The following is a 19,963-nucleotide window of genomic DNA, read 5'->3' as shown; positions in this document are numbered from 1 at the left end:
CATTGCTTCCCAACCCTATTTCCTGGTTTCTATTGTTAATCTGGGTGAATATTAACAACTGAAGATTTGGAGCTAGATAGCTCAGAGAAGACAGAACATGTGACATTTGACTTTCTGGGTCTGGGTTACCTAATTTCAAATAGTTTTTTTCTACTTTCATCCATTTATGTGTACAGAATTTTCATTGTCAATTTACCAGTTAAAGGATATCTACATATTTCCACTTCCTACCTATTGTGAATAGAACAGCAATGAGAATGACTGAGCAAGTGTCTCTGGAGTAGGATGATGACTCCTTAGTTCATAGGTCAAGGAATGGTATAGTTGTTTCTTATGGTAGGTATAATTTTAGCATTTTGAAAATTCTCCACACTGATTTATGGAGTTACTAGAACTGTTGGCAAGAACCTAGCCCAGATAGTTCTTTGCTTGTCCCCAAAAGAAGAACTCAGTTATCACACAAAGTCCTGCTATATTTCAAAACTAAAAGATTGAGAGAAAAAACATTTAGTTAATGTGTTATTTATCTAGGTTATTATCATATAATGTATATCGAATATTTATAATGGTTACAAGTTAATAAGTGACATGCATGACTTACTAAAATACATTTTCAGTAGTAGCATCTATTCTGAAATGGATTGCATGTGAGAAACAGCAAGGGACTCTTTCATTTTTGTTTAAACAACATTTGAGAAAAACACACTGAAAAGTAGGTAATAGTTTCACCTGACTATACTAAGATTTTATGAGAGAAACTTAGTTAATTCATCAAAATGATGAGTTTTTCTTAGATTGTGTTTTGTTCTTAAAACATTTCAAAGAATTCTTTTCAGGTCTTAGGAGTATTATGTAGCACTTTGGAAAAAAGATGCATCCTAGCAGCCCTGCAGTGGACGCCAAGATGGAAAAGATCTCCACAGCTACCATGGCCCTGTCCTTGGTGCTGTGGTAGACAGTGAGAAAGGTGACCCAGACACTGCAGAACACCAGCATGCTGAATGTCAGGAACTTGGCTTCATTGAAGGAGTCAGGCAGATTCCTAGCCAGAAAAGCCACAGTGAAGCTCACTAGGGCCAGGATCCCCAAGTATGCCAACACAGAGTAGAAAGCAGTGACAGAGCCCTTATTGCACAAAATAATGATGTGACCGTGTTCAGAGTGTGCATCTTCTTCAATATAGGGAGGCGAAGTTCCCATCCAGAATCCAAGGAGAATAATCTGGATCAAGACACAGATGGGGATGACAGAGTTATAGACGCCTGAGAGAAAGAACCTTTTCAGTGTTCTTCCTGGTGCCATGATTGTAAAGGCCAGAATTACCGTTACAGTTTTGGTCAAGACAGTGGAAAGAGCCAGAGTGAACACCAGAGCAAATGTAATTTGTTGCAATATGCAGGAGGCTGTGTTTGGCTGGCCAATGAAGAGAAATGGGCACAGGAAGCAGAGGAGGAGGGAGATGAGCAGGATGAAGCTGAGAGTCCGATTATTGGCCTTCACGATGGGTGAGTCTTGGTGTTTGAGAAAGATTCCCAAAACTACAGCTGTGATGACAGACAAGCACAGAGCTATGCAGGCCAGAGCCATGCCCAGAGAATCCTCCAAGGACAGGAATATCACTGACTTGGGCAGGCAGCTCTTTCTCTCAGGGTTTGGGTATTCTTGAATTGGGCAAGGGATACACTCCTGCTGATCTATGCAAGGAAAGGAACCAACATGTCAGCTTCTTCAATTATTTACTCATTTCATATTCATGCTACAAAGAATGCCTTCCACTGTTGCTGTTTGTAGCCTGGCACATTCTGCTTTACTCTAGCGCTAAGAAGAACAAGAGCTATTTAATTGATTGATTAATTAATTAATTAAAATTCCACCTCCTTCCCCTCTCTTTTCCCTCTCTCTCCCCTACTGCACACAGGAGAAACCAATTGCCAGAAGGCCAACTTGAAACTTGGAGAGAGACTCCAAACTTGACCAGAGGTTGCACCAGCCACAAGAAACCTAGGGCACAAAGACTAGAAAACCAAAGAGAAAATAGAAACTAAAAAATAAAATACCCACCCCAGAAAGACAAACTCAGAAATCAGTAACTGGAGCTAATCATCCCAAACCCAGATTCCTAAATATCAATGTAAAAATCAATGCCAGTCAGAGCAATGAGGCACCACCACAGCCCGTATACTTTATGACAATAAACATGAGTATTCAAACATAGACAAAGCACAATAAAATGAACTTCAAGCAGCTATATTGAGGATGATAGATATCCTTAAAGAGAAAATGAAAAACTCCCTTAGGAAATTAAGAAGAAATTAACCAAAAAGTTATAGCAAATCAACTAATCTGTAAAAAATGCCAAGAAAAGATATGTAAAAGAAACAGTTGAAAATTGAAATAGAGTTTTAATGTCTAGTTTCTTGAGTTCTTTGCATATTTTGGAGATCAGGCCTTTATCTGATGAGGGGTTGGTGAAGATCTTCTCCCAGTCAGAAGGTAGCCTTTTTGTCTTACTGATGGTGTCCTTTGCTTTACAGAACCTTCTCAGTTTCAGGAGGTCCCATTTATTCATTGTTTCTCTTATTGTCTGTGCTACTGGGGTTCTACCTAGGAAGTGGTCTCCTGTGCCTATGTCTTGTAGACTACTTCCCACTTTCTCTTCTATCTGGTTCAAAGTGGTCAGATTAATGTTGAGGTCTTTAATCCATTTGGACTTGATTTTTGTGCATGGTGATAGATATGGATCTACTTTCATTCTTCTACAGGTTGACATCCAGTTATGCCAGCACCATTTGTGAAAGATGCTTTCCTTCTTCCATTGTATACCTTTAGTCCTCTTGTCGAAAATCAAGTGTTCATAAGCTTGTGGGTTAATATCTGGGTCTTCTATTCGATTCCATAAGTCGACTTCTCTGTTCTTAAGCCTGTACCAAGCTGTTTTCAATACTGTAGCTGTGTAATAGAGTTTGAAGTCAGGGATGGTTATACCTCCAGACGTTCCGATATTATATAAGATTGTTTTGGCTATCCTGGGTTTTTTGTTTTTCCATATTATTCGAGATCCTAGAGAAGCTAAATAAGAAGGTGAACCTGAAGAAAATCATGTACTTATCCTCCTGGAGATTGGAAATAGACAAGAGTCCCAGGTAAGTTCGGGTGCATAGGGGGTGGGTGGGAGGGTTGTTGGAAGGGGAGAGGGTTAGAGAGAAGGGAGTAGGGGAGGAATGGGGACTGAGATGGGGGGAGGGAGAAAGGATGGATGTGGGATCACGGAAGAATATATCTCAACTAAGGGTGTCATTTTAGGATTTACAAGAGACTTGATTATAAATTGGATCCAAGGTCCAAGGAGAGATCCCCAGATTGTTCTCTGGACAGAGGAGAGGGTGCCTGAACTGGCCTTGGCCTATAACCATACTGATGAAGATTTTGTTTATTACCATAGTTCCTTAATCTGACGATGGATGGCGATACAGATGGAGAACCACATTGGAGTACCGGACTGAGCCCACCATGGTCCAAATGAGGGGTAGAAAAAGGAAGAACATGAAAAAAAAAACCTCAGGACCACGAGGGGTGCGATCACCCACTGATACAAGGGGACTGAGCTAATGAGAGTTCACCAAGGCCAGTTGGACTGGGACTGAACAAGCACGTGATCCAACCAGATTTTCTGAATGTGGCCGGATTCTCTGAATGTGGCTGGCCTGGAGCTTTTCTGAAAAGCCATTGACAATGACACTGGGACTTGTTTCCTCTGCATATATTGGATTTTTGGGATCCAGCCTGTTTGGATACTCACCTTCCTGGACCTGGAGGGAGGGTGAAGGAACTTGATCTTCCCACAGGGCTGGAAGCCCTGGCTGCTCTTTGGGATGGAGAGGAAGGTGGAGGGGGAGAGGGGGAGGGGGAGGATGTTGGGAGGAGGGGTGGAAATGGAAATTTTCATAATTTAATAAACTTTGAAAAAAAAAGAAAATTGAAATAGAAGCAATAAACAAAACACAAAGTGAGGGAATTCAGAAAATGGAAATTGGGTGCATGAACAGGAACTACAGATTCAAGTATCACCAACAGAATATAAAAGATGGAAGAGAGAATCTCAAGCATTGAAGATACAATAGAAGAAATAGATTCCTTGGTCAAAGTAAATGTCAAATCCAACAAATTCTTAACATAAAACATCAAGAAATCTGGAACAGTATAAAAAACCCAAATTTAAAAATAATAGTAATAGAAGGTGAAAAATCTCAGCATTAAAACCTAGAAAATAATTCAGCAAAATTATAGAAGGAAATTTCCGTAACTTGAAGAAGGGTATAACTAAAAACGTACAAGAAGCTTAAAGAACACCAAATAAATAGATTCGATTAGAAGAGAAATTTACGTATCACATAATAATGGAAACGGTAAATGAACAGAACAAAAAAATACTATTAAAAGCCAGAAGAGAAAAAGGCCAAGTAACATATTAATGCAGACCTATATGAATTCCACCCAACTTCTCTAAGGAGACTTTAAAAGTCAGAAGAGCCTGGAAATATGTTTTGCAGACTCTACGAGATTATAGATGCCAGCCTAGACTAATAAATACAGAAAAATTTTAATCACCATAGTTGGAGAGGAGAAGACAATATATTCCATTAGAATGTTAAATTTAAATATCTACCCACAAATCCAGGCCTACAGAAATTACTAGAAGAAAAACTCGAACTAAAGAAAAATTAACTTCTCCCATGAAAACGCAGGCAATAGATATTCTCACACTAGCAAAACCCAAAGAAGAAACACACACACACACACACACACACACACACACACACACACACACACAGACACACACGGAGACATACACACACACACACACACAAACACACTACCACTACCACCATGAAAAACAATATAATAACAAGAATTAACAATCACTTGTCATTAATATGTCTCAATACCAATGCACTCAATTTCCCAATAAAAAGACATGGTTAACAGAATTTAACAAAGCAGGATACATCCTCCTGCTGCATACAAGAAACACACCTCAACATCCAAGATAGACATTACCTCAGAGTAAAGGATTAAAAAAATATTTTTCAGCAAAATGAACCTAACAAACAAGCTGGTGTAGTTATCCTAATATGTAGCAAAATACACTTCAAAAAAAGTTAATCAAAAGAAATGGAGAAGGGCATTACATACTTGTTCAAGGAAAAATCTCAATTCTGAATATATATGTCCCAAGTGCAACAACATCCATATTTGTGAAAGAAACGTTACTAAAGCATAAATCATACATTGAACCCCACACATTAATAGTGGCAGATTTCAACACCCCACTCTCACTCTGACATTTCATCAAAACAGAATCTAAACAGAGAAATAATGGAATTAATAAATTTTATGTTTCAAATGGACCTGAAAGAAATTTACAGAATTTTTTTCTTCCTTTAACTATTTATTTATTCATTTATATATAAAAATTTCCACTTCCTCCCCTCTTCCCAATACCCTCATTCTCCCCACACTCCCTCTCCTAATCCCTCTCCAGTCCTAAGAGCCGTCAGGGTTTCCTGCCATGTGGGAAGTTCAAGTTCCTCCCCCAACCATCCAGGTCTAGGAAAGTGAGCATCCAAATAGACTATGATCCCAAAAAGCCAGTCCATGCAGACGAAACAAGACCCAGTGCCATTGTCAATGGCTTCTCAATCAGCACCCATGTCAGCCACCTTCAGAGAATCCGGTTTGATCACATGTTCGTTCAGTCCCAGTCCAGCTGGCCTTGGTGAGCTCTCATTAGATCAGTCCCCTTGTATCAGTAGCTAAATTCCCCTTCCAGGTCCTGACTTCCTTTTTTATGTTCTCCCTCCTTCTGCTCCTCATTTGGACCTAGGGAGTTAAGTCCAGTGTTCCAATGTGTGTCTCTGTCTCTATCCATCCATCACCAGATGAAGGTTCTATGGTGATATGCAAAATATTCATCAGTGTGGCTATGGGACTTGGCCATTCAGGCACCCTCTCCTCTGCTGCCCAGGGTACAATCTGGGAACCTCTCCTTGTGCCTGAGAACCCCTCCAGAATCAAGGCTCTTGCAAACCCTAAAATTACTCCCTTAGTTGAGATATATACCTCCCTGCTTCCATATCCATCATTCCTCCCTCCCCCCAATCCCATTCCTCGAAGCCATCCCCAATCCTCTCCCTCTTCCTTCTCTCTAACCAACTCCCCTTAATTCTACCCCGCCACCCCCAATGTGCCCAAGTTTGCCTGGCAATCTTGTCTACTTCCAATATCCAGGAAAATAACTATATGATTTTATTCAGGTTTACCTTCTTATTTAGCTTCTCTAGGATCACGAATTATAGGCTCAAAGTCCTTTAACTATGGCTAGAATCCACTTATGAGTGAGTACATACCATATTCCTCTTTTTGGGTCTGGGTTACCTCACTCAGTAAAGCATTTTCTATTTCCATCCATTTGCATCCAAAATTCAAGATGTCATTGTTTTTTTTTTTACCCCTGAGTAAAACTCTAATGTGTATATGTTCCACATTTTCTTTAATCATTCTTTTATTGACGGGCACCTAGGTTATTTCCAGGTTCTGGCTATTACAAATAATGTTGCTATGAACATAGTTGAACAAAAGCTTTTATAGTATGATAGGGCATCTCTTTGGTATATTCGCAAGAGTGGAATTGCTGGGTCCTGAGGGAGGTTGACTCCCAGTTTCCTGAGAAACCGCCACACTGATTTCCACAGTGGCTGCACACGTTTTCATTCCCACCAACAGTGGATGAGTGTTCCCCTCACTCCACATCCTTTCCAACATAGGTTATCATTGGTGTTTTTGAGCTTAGTTATTCTGACAGGTGTAAGATGGTATCTCAAAGTTGTTTTGATTTGCATTTCCCTGATTTCTAAGGATGTTGAGCATGATCTTGAGTGTCTTTTGGCCATTTGAAGTTCATCTGTTGTGAATTCTCTGTTCAGTTCAGTACCCCAATTTTTAATTAGGTTAATTAGAGTTTTAGTGTCTAGTTTCTTGAGTTCTTTGTATATTTTGAAGATCAGACCTTTGTCTGCTGAGGGGTTGGTAAAGATCTTCTCCCAGTCCGAAGGTAGCCTTTTTGTCTTACTGACAGTGTCCTTTGCTTTACAGAAGCTTCTCAGTTTCAGGAGGTCCCATTTATTCATTGATTCTCTTATTGTCTGTGCTACTGAGGTTCTACTTAGGGAGTGGTCTCCTGTCCCTAGGTCTTGTCGACTACTTCCCACTTTCTCTTCTATCAGTTTCAATGTGGTCAGATTAATGTTGATGGCTGTAATCCATTTTGATTTGAGTTTTGTGCAAGATGATAGATATGAATCTACTTTCATTCTTCTGCAGGTTGACACCTAGTTATGCCAGCACCATTTTTAACAAATGCTTTAACAGATGCTTTCCTTCTTCCGTTGTATACCTTTAGCACCCTTGTTGAAAATCAGGTGTTCATTGGTTTGTGGGTTAATATCCGGGTCTTCTATTTGATTCCATAGGTCGATTTCTTTGTTGTTATGCCAATACCAAGCTGTTTTCAATACTGCAGCTCTATAATAGATTTTGAAGTCAGGGATGGTAATGACTCCAGAAGTTCCTTTATTGTATAGGATTGTTTTGGCTATCCTGGTTTTTTTTCCATATAAACTTGATTATTTTTCTCTCAAGGTCTGTGAAGAATTTTGATGGGATTTTGGTGGGGATTGCATTGAATCTCTAGATTGCTTTGGTAGAATTGCCATTTTTACTATGTTGATCCTCCCTATCCAAGAGCAGGGGAAATCTTTCCATTTTCTGGTGTCCTCCTCAATTTCTTTCTTTAAAGACTTAAAAGTTCTTGTCAAATAGGTCTTTCACTTCCTTGGTTAGAGTTACCCCAAGATATTTTATGCTGTTTGTGGCTATTGTGAAGAGTGATGTTTCTCTGATTTCCTTCTCTGCCTCTTTATCCTTTGTGTTTAGGAGGGCAACCGACTTTTTCGAGTTGATCTTGTATCCTGCCACATTCCTAAATGTGTCTATCAGCTGTAGGAATTCTTTCATAGAGTTTTTGGGGTCGCTTATGTACACTATCATATCATCTGCAAATAACGATAGTTTAACTTCCTCCTTTCCAATTCGTGTCCCTTTGATTCCCTTATGTTGTCTTATTGTTATTGCTAGAACTTCAAGCACTATATTGAAGAGGTATGATGAGAGTGGACATCCTTGTCTGGTTACTGATTTTATTGGACTGACTTTGAGTTTCTTTCCATTCAATTTGATGTTAGCTGTCGGTTTGATGTAAATATATTTTATTATATTTAGGTATGATCCTTGTATCCCCAATCATTCCAACACCTTTATCATAAAGGGGTGTTGAATTTTGTCAAATGCTTTTTCAGCATCCAATGAAATGATCATATGGTTTTTTTCCTTCATTTTATTCATATGATGGATTACATTGATGGATTTGTGTATGTTTAACCAGCTCTGCATCTCTGGGATGAAGCCTACTTAATCATAATGAATAATTATTCTAATATGTTCTTGGATTCGGTTTGCCAATATTTTATTGAGAATTTTCGTGTCGATGTTCATGAGTGAGATTGGCCTGTAATTCTCTTTCTTGGTTGTGTCTTTATGTGGTTTTGGTATAAGAGTAACTGTAGGTTCATAAAAGGATTTTGGCAATGTCTCTTCTGTTTCTATATTGTGGAATACATTAAGGAGTATACGAATTAGCTCTTCCTGGAAGTTCTGGTAGAATTCTGCATTGAAACCATGTGGTCCTTGGCTTACTAATACAGATAATAAAAATATTCAAACATAGGCAGAGGAATTTAAAGACGAACCAATCTAAGCATTACATTATGAAATTAAAGAGGAGAGTCCCAAGGTTATATAAAAAGCAATCTTAATTTATCCAGTCCTCATACAGGAACAACCATCAAATGATAGGTATCTCCAAGGCTATGGAAGAGTTCACTGGTGTCCTGTGGAGTGTCAGATTTGGGAAGGTTTAAGAAAGTGATAGTCCTTTATACTATGCATTCACCTTTCATGAGGTAGATATTAAATTCATGGTTGGCTACTAACAGAATTATCCCACTAGACAGGAGACTTGAATACAGCAGTATTGGAACCTGGTCCTCAATTACAGTGGAGGACCTGGTAGAAAGATGAGGCTAGGACCACTGAACAATAGAATGGTGTTAGAGATAATGATATTTCCAAAGATCAATATCTTGGAGAGGGTGATTATGCTGATGTGCAAGGACAGTCTATATATGATTAATGTACCTTGACTCATTGCCATACAGTAGCTTTAATGATGGGGACAAGTTGAAGAAGTTGGAAATGAAACTGAGTCATTTGCTAAAATTATACTTAAATTAAATAAATTATTTCCAACCTTACAAGGTGACAGATACGTAAATAGTCCAAAATATTATCAGCTGAATTTGAAAGAGAACTGACTCTTGTAGAGAAAAATTTGCAGGATACACATGTGGATCACTTAGATTCAGAACTTGATTTTATCCTAGTTAGTCGACTTTCTGTCATTCTCCTACTGAAATTTTTATGCACAGAGAAGATAATGTTTTGGAGTCGATTTTTTGACAAACAAACAGAACAAATATTAAAGATTTATGTCGAAAATTTTCTAAATTGATTATAAAAGGAAAATTGACACTTTGTCAATTAACAGGAATGGACCCAACAGAAATTGTATTACCTTTCACCAATGCTGAAAATTCTTCTTTATGAGCAGAAAATGAACATTGACAAAGAACTTGCAGTAACTTTATGGTAGAAATTATAAACCAATATCCCAAAAGCAAAAGATTTCAATTAAAAAAGGAACTAATTGTGTCCTTCCTCATATTGTGCAAGGAACATCAATATCTATAGCCCCAACATTCTATACTGATGCAAATAAATCAGAAAAAGGAGGCTATAAGACAGAAAATTTAATTAAAATTGCTCAAAGCCCTTCTAGTTCTGTTCAAAGTCAGATTATTTGCTATTCTTTTGGTATTATTAGATTTTCCAGGATCTCTTAATTTAGTTGTTGATTGTCAATATGCAGAAAGAGTTGCTTTCAATGTTAAAACAATTAAACTTTATCCTAATGACTCAAAATTAACTTCGTCATTTATTCAATATAGGAAATAGTCAGAAATGTTAACCATCCCTTATGTACAACACATACCAATTCCATACAGGTCTATTAGACCCTGTATCACAAGGTAATGATGAAATTGATCAGCTATTAGTAGAAAATGTGTTAGAAGCCCCAGAATATTATAAAAACACCATGTTAATAGGAAGGGTTTGAAAAAGAATTTTTTAATCACTTGGAAACAAACTAAGAAAATTATAAGGAAATGGCCTACTTATTATTTGTATGATCAAACTCCATTACTTGAAGGAGTTAATCCAAAGGGTACTCAAAGAAATAAAATTTGACAAATGTATGTGTTTCCTTTTGTAAAGTTTGGTAAATTAAGATATATACATCATACCATCAATACATATTCAGGATTTCAGTGGGCAACTTCTTTGAGATCTGAAAAGACTGATTCTGCAATTACTCATCTGTTAAAAGTTATGACCACCATGGAACAATCTGAACAAATTAAGACTGGAACTGTTCCAGTATATGTCAGTAGAAAAATGTAACATTTTCATGCATATTACAACATAATGCATGTAATAGGCATACCAAATAATCTTGCAGGACAAGCAATTATTAAAAGATCCAATTACCCTTTAAAAGAAATGCTTTAATAAACAGAAAGGGATAATAGTGATCCCTAGAGACAGATTAAACAATGCTTTATTGCATTTAAATTTGTAAAATGCTAATTAAATGAGAACAACAACTGCAGAGAGACATTGGACAATAAAAACACCACTGAACTGAATGAGACAGCATATTTTAAAAATGTGTTGACATCAGAATGAAACCAGGATGTGTGTTATGTTGGGGAAGAGGTTTTACTTTTGTTTCCACAAGAGAAGAAAAGCTATGGTTACCACCAAAGTTGATAAAGATTAATTTGAACAGGAAAGTCCTTTGGATTAGGAGATGTGATAGTTCATCAAATGTCATGACAATTCAACCTGATAAATGGAAAACTCCCCCAAATTAATGTCTGGGCAGTGTTTCAGTTTTTTTTATGTTTATTAAATTATGAAAGTTTTCATTTCTGCCCCTACTCCCAACACCCTCCTACTCCCCCCTCCCCCTCCTCCTCCCTCTTCATCCCTAAGAGCAGTCAGGGCTTCCAGCCCTGTGGAAAGTTCAAGTTCCTCCCAACTCCTTCCAGGTCCCTGAAGGTAAGTATCCGAACAAATTGGATCCCAAAAATCCAGCATATGCAGAGGAAACAAGTCCCAGTATCATTGTCAGTGGCTTTTCAGAAAGGCTCCGTACCAGCCACATTCAGAGATCCGGCCACATTCAGAAAATCTGGTTGGATCACATGCTTGTTCAGTCCCAGTCCAACTGGCCTTGGTGAACTCTCATTAGCTCAGTCCCCTTGTATCAGTGGGTGATTGTACCCCTCGCGGTCCTGAGTTTTTTTCATGTTCTTCCTTTTTCTACCCCTCATTTTGACCATGGTGGGCTCAGTCCAGTACTCCAATGTGGGTCTCCATCTGTATCGCCATCCATCGTCAGATGAAGGATCTGGATGGAAGCTAGGATGGCAGGCGGAGAGCTTAGCAGGGTGGAACCAGCACTGCAGGTTGACCTGGGAGTCTATGGGGTCGAGGAAAGTCCGAGCTCCTCGATGGGCCCCTGCCGCTGGCCTGAAGGAAACTCACCCCTCCGATGGCCCACTGGCTGGAGGCTGGGATGGCTGGCGGGGGCGTTAGCAGGGTGGAGCCAGCAGAGCAGGCTGACCTGGGAATCTATGGGGTCGGGGAAAGTCCTAGCTCCTCCTCACTGGGCCCCTGCCGCAGGCCCAAAGCAAACTCACCCGTCTGATGGCCCTCTGGATGGAAGCTGGGATGGCTGGCGGAGGCGCTAGCAGGGTGGAGCCAGCAGAGCAGGCTGACCTGGGAGTCTATGGGGTCGGGGAAAGTCCTAGCTCCTCCTCGCCGGGCCCCTGCCACGGGCCCGAAGCACACTCACCCCTCCGATGGCCCTCTGGATGGGCAGTGTTTCAGTTTTGTCTTCCCAAGAGAATAAAAATAACCAACTGAGGGATCTAAGATCTAACATTATTTGGATAATGTGTACACCAGCCTGCAGTCATGTGAGGGACCTCCCTCTATGCTGTGCACAAACCCACTGGACAGCGTTTCACTATCATCCACTCCACAACCCAACCCCACGCACCTGAACAGTCTCCCCATGGCCAGGCTTTCCCTGTAGTCCCAGCAGATTACATAGGCATAGGCTCAACCCATCCACACCAACTGGATAATCATGTGAGTGACTGGCCTGTCAAATGGACCCTAACTTCACCCCAGGGCACATACTATACCCCTTCTCCTTCTATCCCATCACCCCCAAGACAGCCGGATCATGCCCTGACCACCAGAGGAATTCTCCTGCTATATTGCAGTCTCAAACAGCTTGTAGGCAGTTGAGAAAACTGCCTCCAGGCTGCATGTAAATCACCCCACCTACTGGATGATATTTCACCAAGATCCATCCTACTGCCTAACCCCATACTCCTGAGCATCCTACCCATTGTCAACCCTCTTTTGCAACCCCAGAAGATTACATAGACACAGGCACAAAACACACCAGATGGAAAATCGGGTGATTGACTGACCTCTTAACTGGACTGCTCCAAAGTCCAGTCCCTATCTAAAACTCAGGGTATATTCTGTGCCCTCTTCAGATTCCAGCACCAGCAAGAGAATTTGACCCTGCCTCACCTCTGGTGGAGGCTCTAGTACAGTCCCTAACAACCTGCAGACAAGGTGAGAGACCTGCCTCCAGGCTGCATCCAAACCCCCAACAGACACTGGATGCTGTCCACCAAGACTCACTCTGCAGCCCAACCCCATGAACCTAAACATCCTCCCCATGGTCAGTCCTCCTCAACAAGCCCAGAAGACTATGTAGGCATAGGCTCAAATAGCACTATTTGGAAAATCAGACAGAAGTATAAATCACAACAGATGGAAGAACAGACCCAGGCACAAGCCATATAGATTGGAAAAAAAGATGAGTAAACACCAACATAAGAATGCCTTCAATAGCCAAAAAGCAATATTACCCCACCACCAGAACTCAGTGACCGTAAAACAACAACACCTGAATATTCAAATGCAGCCAAATACAAGAAATCAAAATTAAAATTACTTTAATGAAGATTATAGAAGTTCTTAAAGAGGAAATGAAAAAATTCCTTAAAGAAGTAAAGGAAAAGACAAAAATAGGAGGAAATCAATAAATTTCTTAAAGAAACCCAAGAAAAAACAAACAAGTGAACGAAATGGTTTGAAGCTTGAAAACTGATATTGAAGCAATAAAGAAAATACATAACACAAACCAGGATAATTCTGGAAATGGAAAATGTGGGAAAGAGACCAGGAATGACAGATTCAAGCATCAGTAACAGAACAGAAGAAATGGACGAGAAAATATCAGGTGTTGAGGATATAATGAGAGAAATAGATTCATCAGTCAAAGAAAATGTTAAATGCAATGAATTCCTAACACAAAATATCCAGGAAATCTGGTACACCTGAAAGATCAAAATTAAGAATAATAGGGATAGAAGAAGAATCCTAACTCAAAGGCACAGAAAACATATTCAACAAAATCCTAGAAGAAAACATTTCTAACTTAAAGATGGACATGTCTATTAAGGTATAAGAAGGTTACAGAACACCAACTAGGCAGAACCAAAAAAAGTACATTTGCCACATAAAAATTAAAACACTAACCATATAGAATAAATAAAGAATTCTAAGAGGTGCAAAGGAAAAAGGCCAAGTAATGTATCTAAGCAGACATATCAGAATTATACCTGAGTCCTCAATTGAGTCTCTGAAAGGTAGAAAGTCCTTCACAGATATTTTACAAATACTAAAAGAACATGGATGCCAGCCCAGACTACTATACCTAGCAAAAATTTCAATCACCATAGACATAGAAAGCAAGATAGTTCATGATAAAACTTGTTTTAAGCAATGGATAAAAAATGAAATTTATGCCCTAGCAATGCTGAGACATGCATGGGTATCTCACATATGCAGTTCTGTTGAACTTGTCCATATTTGGTTACATGGTCTTAGTTGATGATGATGACTAACCAGGTCTCTTTCTCAAGAGGGAACCAGATTTCATTACAAATGGCTGTGAGCTACCATGTGGTTGCTGGGAATTGAACATAGGACCTTACAAAGAACAGGAAGTACTCTTAAATGCTGAGACATCTCTCTATTCAGCTCAAAAGAAAGTACTAGAAGGAAACTCTGACTCAAGAAATTTAGTAATATCCATGAAAATACAGGCAGCAGATAATCTCACAACAGCCAAATCCAAAGACGGGAAACACAAACATTAGCATCACCACCACTAAAATCAAAAATAAGAAAAATTAATAATCCCTGGTCTATCACATCATCTAGTATCAATGTTCTCTATTCACCAATAAAAGAGACAGGCTTACAGAATGTGTATGAGGATATATCCTTCTATCACAGGCAAAAAAACACACCTCAACTACAAAGAGAGACATTAGTAAAATTCATAGCACTAAGTACCTACTTAAAGAATTTGGAGACATCTCACACAAGTAACTTAGCAACACACATTAAAGCTCTAGAACAAAAAGAATTAAATTCATCCAGGGGTAGTGGACCACAGGAAAATAACCAAACTGAATGCTGAAATCAATAATATAGAAACAAGGAGAACAACACATAAAATCATTGAAACAAAGAGTTGGTTCTTTGAGAAAATGAACAAGATAGACAAACCCTTATCCAAAATTGTCAAAATGGAGAGAGAGCATATTCAAATTAACAAAATCAGAAATGAAAAGGGGGGTATAACACAGATGCTGAAAGAATCCAGAGACTCTTTAAGTCATACTTCAGAAAACCTATACTCAACAAAATTGGAAAACCTAAAAGAAAGGAACATACAAAAATGAAATCAAGATCAGATAAACAGGGAGTAGTCCTGAACCAGAGACCTTTGCAGGAATGGGCCCAAGCCAGGGACCTCTGTGGAAGTGGCCCCAAGGAGGGATATCTAGGGAAACAGGTCAGAGCCAGCAAAATCCCCCAGAGTAGGCTTGAGGCAGCAAATTTCACAGGAGCACGTACAAGGGAGTGACCACTGAGGGAGTAGGCCCAAGCTAGTTAACTCTGTAGGACCAGGAGCAGGTACAAGGGAGCCACCACTGAGAAAGCAGGTCCGAACCAAAGACCTCTGTGAACTTGATGTGAATTGGCAACCTCTGAGATAGCAGGCCTGAGCCAGAAACATCCCATGGAGCAGGCCCAATCCAGCAACCTCCCCAAGAGCAGGCCTGTGCCATTGACTTCTTCCAGAGAAGGCCCAAGGCAGCAATCTCAGCATAAAGAGCCCCAAGCAAGCAATCTCCATGGGAGCAGGCTCAAACTACCCCTGGTATTGCAGAGTGAACCCCAGGTGTGCTGAGTGACCTCCAGGAACACAGAATGAGTATTGGAGTGACTGGACTATGGCACTGACTGCACCATGTGAAGTAGCCATCTGAGTCTTGATATCACTGGCACCTGGAAGGTTGATCACCAGAGTCACAGACAACCCTTACTACACCAGTCAGAGGAAAAGGTGGGTAGAGAAGACAAGAACGCAAGTAACACTACAATGAGTAACACAACACCAGTAAAAAATAATAGCCCTACAACAGCAAGACTTGAAAAACCAAATATAGATGAAATATATAATATAGAAGAAAGTGACCTAAAAATACCTTTACGAGAATGTTTGAGGCCCTTAAAGAGGAAATGAAAAATTCCCTCAAAGAAATCAAGGAAAAGACAGACAAAAAATTGGAGGACATCAACAAATCTCATAAAGAAAAAGCAATCAAATATATGAAAAAAAACTATTTAAGACTTGAAAACTTAAATAGAGACAATAATGAAAACACAAGGTGAGGAATATATAGAAACTGGAATGATGAGACAACAATCAGGAACCATAAATGCAAGTATAAACAACAGAATACAAGAGATGGAAGAGAAAATCTCAAGCTCTTATGATACAATTGAGAAAATAGACTCATCATCAGTCAAAGAGAACACTAAATCTAACAAAAGCTTAACACAAAATATCCAGGAAATGTAGGGCACCATAAAAAGGCCAAAGGTAAGAATAATACGTGTAGAAGAAGGAGAAGAATTTCAACTCAAAAGCACAGAAAATATATTTAACAAAATCATAGAAGAAAACTTTCCCAACCTATAGAAAGATATGACTCTGAAGATGCAAAAAGCATACAGAATACTAAATAGACTGGATAAAAGAGTCCCCTCACCAAATAATAATCCAAGCACTAAACATACAGAGTGAAGAATATTATGAGCTGCAAAGGAAAAAGGTCAAGGAAAATATAAAGGCAGACCTAACAGAATTACACCTGACTACTCAATGGAGACAATGAAAGCCAGAACATCCGGACTTTATGTAGACATCAGGAGATCATTGATGCCAGCTCAGATTTCTATACCAAGCAAAACTTTCAATCACTGTTGAAAGATAAAACAATATCTTCTATGACAAAACTTGATATAACCAATACCTAGCCACAAACTCAGCCCTATACAAAGTAATAGAAGGAAAACTCCAATCCAAGGAAGTTGGCTACATCAATAAAAACACAGACAATTGATGATCTCACAGGAGCAAAACACAAAGAAGGGAAACCCACAAATTAGCATAATCAACAATGATAACTAAATTAAAAGGAGATAGTAATCACTGGTAATTAATATCCCTTAATATAAATGAATTCAACTCACCTATAAAAAGACACAGGCTAACAGATTGGATATGAAAACAATACCAATCCTGTTGCTGCATACAAGAAACATACTCAACCTGAAAGAGAGACATCAACTCAAAGTAAAGGCTTGGCAATAGCAGAGGCAGGAAGAAAATAAGGTAGCCTGGAGAGGAAAAGAATTTTTTTTGTATTTATAAAATTGTCAAACAACAACATTTATTAATGCAAAATAAAGGATTTTGAATGTTCTTATCACAATGAGAAAATTCTTTGAAATAAGTGAGTAACCTAAACCTGTGTTGATAAACACATAATGTAAAAAATGTGAGAAACACTTCATTGTCTTTCATTATGATGTCCATCTTTATTTACTAAAGTTTTTTTAATATGAAGCATGAGGCTAATTATTAAAGAAAAATGATTAGGAAGAATACTTTATTTCTGTATGTACAAACAGAACATGTTTTTCTGAATACATATTAAATAAATAAAATTTAAAAAAGGGTTGGGTAAATTTTTTCCAAACAAATGGACCTAAAAACAAGCTGGTGTAGCTATCATAATGTCTAACAAAATAGACTTCAAACTAAAATCAATCAAAAGAGACAAAGAAGGACATTTCATATTAGTCACAAAAAGAAAATACATCAGGAGGAAATCTCAATACTGAACATCTATGCCCTGAATACAAGGGCACCTTCATATGTAAAAGAAACACTTCTAAAACTTAAATCACACATTAATCCCCATACACTAATAGAGGGAGACTTCAACATTTCACTCTCACCACTGGACAGGTCAGTCACATAAAAAAATAACAGAGAAATAAGGGAACTAACAGATGTTATGACTCAAATGGACTTAAAAGACATCTATAGTACATTCTATCCAAACATAAAAGATTATACCTTCTTCTTATCACCTCATGAAATCTTTTCAAAAATAGACAACACACTGTGTAAAAAACAAACCTCAGAATATACAAAAAATTGGAATAACCCCATGCATCTTATCAGATCATAATGGCCTAAATTAGAATTCAAAAGTAGCACTAATTTTAGAAAGCCCACAAAATGTGGAAATTAAACAATGATCACTGGAAGTATCAATGGTTCAAGGAAGAAATAAAGGAAGAAATTAAAGACTTCCTAAAATTCAATAAAAATGAGCACACAACATATCCAAATTTATGGGAGACTATGAAAACAGTGTTAAGAGGAAACTTCTTATCACTAAATGCCTACATAAAGGAGTTGGAAAAATCCCACACTAGTGAATTAACAGAATATTTGAAAATTCTAGACCAAAAAGAAGCAAACTAATCCAGAAAAAAACTAGGTGGCTGTAAATAATCATATTGAAAGCAGAAATCAACAAAACAGAAACAAAGAAAACAATACAAAGAATCAAAGAGGCAAAGAGTTGGTTCTTTGAGAAAATCAACAAAATAGACAAACTAACCAAAAGGCAGAGAGAAATCAGAAATGAAAATGGGGACATAAAAACAGACATGGAAGAAATCCAGAGAATCATTAGGTCATATTTTGAAAACCTTTACTCCACAAAATTGAAAACTTAAAGGAAATGGAGAACTTCCTGGATGGATATCACTTACGAAAATTAAATCAAAACCAGACAAGAAAATTAAATAGACCTCTAACTGCTAAATATATAGAAACAATAATCAAAAGTCTCCCAATTAAAAAAAAGCCCAGGAGCAGAAGATACAATGGAGGGCAGGCCTGCAGAAGGCTAAGACTGCAGGCAGGGAGACTTCTGACCAGCGACGGGCTCAGATTCTGTACCAGAAGATACAATGGAAGGGTAAGTGTATTGTTCCTGACTGCCACACAAGTCTGGTTAGGGAACACACAATACTCCCGCCATCCTTATCTCCCTGGCTACACCAAAGGGGCAGCTTCCCCCAGCTAAACCCTCTCTCCTGCTACGCCATCCCAGATTTCTGCCTGGAACCTCTACCCTTCCCCTCTCCCTTTTTTGGGGCTTAAATTCCTTCATCTCAGCCAGGGTGGGCGCCACGGGCCGGGACAGGTGGTGAGTACAAATGAACAGGAGTCCCTTTGTTCTAATAGCCAGCCTGCAGCAAGGTAAGGCTGCAGGCAAAGTGATTCCTGGATAGCAAGGGGCACTAATTCAGTAGAAGAAGACCCCGCAGAGGGAAGAGCCATTGGAGAGCATCTGAAGGAAGATATGGGCAGGCACCAAGGCAAGAATTCCTCCAACAATCTGAAAAACAACGTGAAAACACCAGATCCCAGCGATCTTACGACAGAAGGACTTGAGCACCCTATTCCAGAAGAAGTGGAAAACAGTGTCATTATGAAAGCAATAGAGTCTCTTAAACAGGGTATGAATAACTCACTTAAAGAAATAGAAGAGAAATAAAACAAAAAGATGGAAGAAATGAGTAAAGAAATGGAAGAGAAATATAACAAGCAGTTGGAAGAAATGAGTAAATTCGTAAAAGATACCCTGGGAAACCAAGAAAAAACAATCAAACAGGGAATGGAATCAGTTCAAGAATTGAAAACTGAGATGGAGGCAATGAAGAAAACACAAACTGAGGGCCGGTTGGATATGGAAAATCTAGGAAAACAAACACAGACTTCAGGAACAAGCATAACCAATAGAATACAAGAGATAGAAGAAGGAATCTCAGATTATGAAGACACCATAGAGAAAATAAATGCACTGACCAAAGAAAACAGCAATCCAACAAATTCTCATCACAAATAATTCAGGGAATATGGGACATAATAAAAATCCAAATCTAAGAATAATAGGAGTAGAAGAAGGAGAAGAATTGCATTTCAAAGGTCCAGAAAATATATTCAACAAAATTATAGAAGAAAACTTTCCCATCCTAAAGAGTGATACTCCTATGAAGGTGCAAGAAGCATACAGAACACCGCATAGACTGGATCAGAAAAAAACATCCCCTCGCCATATAATAATCA

At 38.7% G+C, this 19,963-nt stretch overlaps 1 protein-coding gene across 1 annotated transcript in view; it reads right to left on the bottom strand.

Annotated features, from left to right (window-relative positions):
• Nucleotides 1-771: 771 nt before the first annotated feature.
• The window catches only part of LOC148123062 (vomeronasal type-2 receptor 26-like), an 84,622-nt gene continuing 65,430 nt past the window's right edge, over nucleotides 772-19,963 (bottom strand). The window contains exon 6 of the mRNA XM_087897992.1: nucleotides 772-1,694. Coding sequence (XP_087754118.1) covers nucleotides 772-1,694 — 923 coding nt within the window. The remainder of the gene's footprint in view (nucleotides 1,695-19,963) is intronic.

Source organism: Myodes glareolus, chromosome 2, assembly GCF_982192425.1.
Source record: "Myodes glareolus chromosome 2, mMyoGla1.1, whole genome shotgun sequence".
NCBI classification, from domain to species: Eukaryota; Metazoa; Chordata; class Mammalia; order Rodentia; family Cricetidae; genus Myodes; species Myodes glareolus.
The sequence above is the reverse complement of the archived record's forward strand: the minus strand, read 5'-3'. Positions and strand labels throughout refer to the sequence as shown.